This window comes from Zophobas morio, unplaced genomic scaffold (genome assembly GCF_036711695.1).
Source record: "Zophobas morio isolate AGI-343-1 ecotype UQ-CSIRO unplaced genomic scaffold, CSIRO_AGI_Zmor_V1 ptg000017l, whole genome shotgun sequence".
NCBI classification, from domain to species: domain Eukaryota; kingdom Metazoa; phylum Arthropoda; class Insecta; order Coleoptera; family Tenebrionidae; genus Zophobas; species Zophobas morio.
The window spans coordinates 12,006,510-12,011,392 of NW_026972122.1; the positions used below are offsets into that span (position 1 = coordinate 12,006,510).

General features: G+C 36.2%; 1 protein-coding gene across 1 annotated transcript; it reads left to right on the forward strand.

Moving 5' to 3' along the window:
• Positions 1–861: 861 nt before the first annotated feature.
• On the forward strand, positions 862–2,016 carry LOC135130151 (heparan sulfate glucosamine 3-O-sulfotransferase 2-like). Its single transcript, XM_064057494.1, has 2 exons — positions 862–1,919; positions 1,979–2,016. The coding sequence occupies exons 1-2, from the start codon at positions 1,681–1,683 to the stop codon at positions 1,986–1,988; spliced, it is 249 nt and encodes an 82-aa protein (XP_063913564.1). The 5' UTR covers positions 862–1,680; the 3' UTR covers positions 1,989–2,016.
• The last annotated feature ends 2,867 nt before the right edge of the window (positions 2,017–4,883 follow it).

Sequence of the window (4,883 nt, forward strand, 5' to 3'; positions counted from 1 at the left end):
GGTGGACGTATAAAGCCAATCACCCAATTGCTGCTGACTCTACGTTTTTTTGCCACTGGTAGTATGTTAATTGCAATGGGAGACTTTATGGGAGTATCCAAATCATCAGCAAGTCGCATAATTAAAAGAGTGTCAGAACCTTTGGTTACCTTACGTCCTCGCTACATTAAAATGTATGAAAATCAAGCTGAAATGCAAAGATCTGCTGAACAGTTTTATGACCTGGCTAGTTTTCCAAGAGTGATTGGAGCAATTGATTGCACACTTATACGAATACAATCTCCAGGTGGTGCAGATGCAGAGATATATATAGATGTAGAAAAGGATATTTTGCATTAACTGTGCAAACGGTTTCTGATGCAAGTTTAAAAATCCGCAATATCGTATGCAGATGGCCAGGCTCGGCCCATGATACAACAATTTTTAATAACAGTCGTTTAAAACATAGCTTTGAAAGTGGAAGATATGGTCGATATATGTTGATAGGAGATAGTGGATATCCTATTTTGTAGTATCTTATGACTAATTTGCAGGAAACTCATACTTCTGCGGAGAATTTGTATAAAAAAGTATTATTCGGACCAGAAATGTTGTCGAACGCCAATATGGTGTTTGGAAACGACGTTTTGCCGTATTGTCTGCGGGAATTAGGTTAAAATTAGATACAGCTAGAACAGTAATTGTTGCAACTGCAGTTCTTCACAATATAGCTGTTGACATGAATGACCACTTTCCAGAAGAATGGTTTGCTGATGACATATTTGAAGAAAATCACGAAGAAATCACCTACCACATGAAGCCAGAAGACAACATAACGGCAGACAGATAAGACAATTAATTATAAATAATCACTTTGCTCGGTTATAAAAACAAAATATATATTTATATTAATCATTACATTTATTTAATTGTCTCTCTAATAGCAACATTTTCATTTTATGTTCCTCTTCTTCCCTTTGATTTCTGCCTTTCTCTTGTAATACAGCTCTTTGGCCGTGAAAGTTGGATTTGTTATTTTTGGTCGAAGTCGCTTGTGTATTGGGGTTTTCATTTTTCTCGAGTTATAGTTATTCCACTAAAATCAAATATTTACTACTGTACAGCAGATACAACTATATCTTACATTTTCTTCAGGTTGTTTTCTGGCAATTGTTTTTTGAACTGCCTTTTTGACAGTGGGCACAACTGCTGGAATCAGACTTTGGTCTTCCATGTTAGATTCGTCACTATCCATATTCTCGTTAAAACGCATGGTGGCACTTGTTTCTTCAGGCTGTAATATACAGGGTGCCGCATCCAAGTCTGGACATAGGGAATTAACATGGCAAGTTGGTTTTTATTTTATAATATCTCCCCAGATCACTTTAAAGCTATTACTGAGTGATGCCTTTGTGGAGGTCGAAGAGGGCTATCGGCCAGTATTTTTTTCAAATCGTTGCATCGCGTTCATTTACTGTAAAAAGGTTTTAAAAATCGTATTTTGAAATTCGCGCCCGATCCGAGTTGTCGCGAAATGTTCCGTCGCACTGTCGAAGTTCGGCGATCGCGTCTTCAGATTAGCCATGCAAAATGCAAATGTCAAAGTGAAATTAGAAATTATTCTCAGAAATCAACGAAGAACTCAAACTGATTTATTTTATCCGGTGTGATGATTATTGTAGGACAAATTAAACGGAATAAATGCACAAATTGATCCATTCATTCGTCATAGTGCGCGAACCCGTCAAACGATTCATCTCGAACTACACTCAGGCTGTATCCAAAAAGCCCGAGATGAAGACTTCGAGTAGCTGGTCTTCCTGTAAACCCCATCGACAGCATTCTGACATGTCCTGGGAGCCCTTCAAGCTAGGAATGTACATTCGTACCGAAAAGACGAAGAAGAAGAAGCTAGGGATGTACTCGCGCTGCCTCACTCAGTAATCACTGAACGACTCAAATTGAATTATTTTATCCAATATAACGATTATTATTGTAGGTCAATTTAAACGGAATAAATGCACAAACTGCACAAAATATTTTATTAGGTTATGTTGGTGGTGCTGGTCGAGTCTTTATTACAAAATCTCATTAAAATGCCATGTTCTACTGCTATTGAGAGCTGGCGCTTTTGAAGAGAACCTTTTAATGAACCATTTAGATAACTACAAATAACAAAACTTAACAATTGTTGATGAATGAAGTAATGAAATATTGTACGAATCTGGAGAAGTATTGCACTATTTTCAAGAATTGCTCAAAGACTGCTCTCAGCAGCCGTACAGTAAGTATGCCAATCTTCAAAACTCCTACGCGTGTTGATTAGCATTTGAGTTGAAATCTGAAGACAATATTGCTGGATTGCTTGTTTCAGCGCGTCTCTGTTTGTATAGCTCGTATTGTTCGAATACAGATGCTCGTGAAGAAATCTCCAAAGAACAAATTGCCAGGGGTTTAGATCTGGCGAATGCACAAGCCAATGGGGCAGTGAAAACTTTCCATTCCAATATTGCGGGAAAATACTGGTTCAAATAAACAACATTTGTGCGAGTTGTATGGCTGGAGATTTGATCCTGCATGTAAAAGATCTGCTGCAGATGCCGCACCCTTCGAATCCTAGGAACTATTTGCTGATATTGTCCTACTTCTGAGCATTCAATCCAGATTCGATGAAAAAAGGTGCAATGACATGATGTCCTAGAAGCCCCAGTCACACATTGACAGTTGCACGCCATTGATAACGATGGTCATCGACCACGTGAGGATTGTGTATTGCTCAAATTTGATCGTTCTGACGATTATAACTTCCCTTAAGACCAAATGAACATTCGTCAGTAAAACAAATGTTCCTCAAAAACTCTCCATCAGCCTAGATTTTCTCAAGCGTTCCTTCGTAAAACTCCATATGTGAGTAGTCCTCAGGCTTTAATTTTTTGTCATGATGCTTTTTGAAACTCTTCTATCCCATCTGTTTAAGATCCCTAAAAGACGTCGTGCCCACCTGATAAGAATCAGAGCCAGTGAATTGTTTCTACCACGGATCGTACAAGAGCTTGAGATAATCTGATTGGTGCCAATGACACGGCATCCCTTACAACAGTTACAAATTAGTAAAAGTTCTTAAATGCATAATTCAAATTGTGGCGCCAAACATGCACCTGTTAACACCACCTGATTTTATGTAATTTTTATTATATTTGAAAATAAATGTAACTTTGTTTTGTGAAATATTATTTTTATTTTTGTTGTTGTTAACACAATAAACAAATAAAACAGTAATACAAAAGTTTCTGAATCCCAAAACACATTCGTAATACAGAAAAATATTTTAAAATGTTGATGAGTGAATGTTCTAGATTTCTCTCTCAAAAATTTCTTGTAACGAACATGTTTCCATGCGGCAAAAATTCCATCCCTGCTTAACGAATGTAAAATCAATTGACTTCCAATCTTTGGTGATTCAAAAAAAAGTGTGAAATTTATCCAAATTACCTACTAATTAAATTAACCGTCGAAGAACAAGCAGGCCCTCGCTTTTTCATCTAATCCCAGCTGTTCGAAGTCTTCATCTCGGGCTTTTTGGATACGGCCTGAATGTAGTTCGAGATGAATCGTTTGACGGGGTCGCGTACTATGACGAATGAATGGATCAATTTGTGCATTTATTCCGTTTAATATGTCCTACAATAATCATCACACCGGATAAAATAAATCAGTTTGAGTTGTTCGTTGATTTCTGAGAATAATTTCTAATTTCACTTTGACATTTGGATTTTGCATGGCTAATCTGAAGACGCGATCGCCGAACTTCGACAGTGCGACGGAACATTTCGCGACAACTCGGATCGGGCGCGAATTTCAAAATACGATTTTTAAAACCTTTTTACAGTAAATGAGCGCGATGCAACGATTTGAAAAAAATACTGGTCGATAGCCCTCTTCGACCTCCACAAAGCCATCACTCAATAATAGCTTTAAAGTGATCTGGGGAGATATTATAAAATAAAAACCAATTGCCATGTTAATTCCCTATATCCAGACTTGGGTGCGGCACCCTGTATATTCCGACATAATGCATCATGTATTGATAGTAAGAAATATGAAATTGGTAACTTACAATCTGCATATTTGCAGCCTTGTTACTGCAACTTATAGATGTGGTTGCTTCAGGCAAGTTCAAATCCTAAAATATGTATATGTTACAGCTAATATCCGAAATACGTTATTATGCATAATAACTAGACACTTTAGGAATTATGCGTAATAACTAAACCTGTCAGTTATTATGCATAATAACCGGAAAGATTAGGAATTATGCGTAATAACTGAAACTTTCAGTAAATGGGTTTTAAATTGTATAAAATAACATAGTCCTACACATGTAGTTTACGTCTCCGAATTGAGTTTTTACCGGAAACGTCCGGATTTTTGGAAAAAAAATCAAAATTATAAAGCAACATTTTGCAATTAAATTTTAAATCTGCAAAACCGAATGCTTTGAAATCTTGCAGGTGGTTTACAATTATGATAAGCATGGTAAATTTTTAGTCAAAATATATTTACTTGTCCCCTCCAAAAAATTGATGACGTCAGCTCAAAAGTTTGCCAAATAAATCCTATCTAAAATGTACAAACTATGAAGAGTCTGTACTTGTGATTTATCATTCCATTCATATTTTTTTGATTTGCATATATAGGGTGACTCAAAAAATTAATGAATGCGTGAATTTATTTTATTGATTTAATCAGGAACTACAAAACCGAATGCTTTGAAATCTTGAAGATATTTTAAAGTTATCATAGGCATTGTAAATTTTTAGTCAAAATGTATTTGCTCCTCCCCCCTAAAAAATTTATGACGTCACCTGAAAATTTTGCTGAATAAATCCTATTTCAAATGTGCA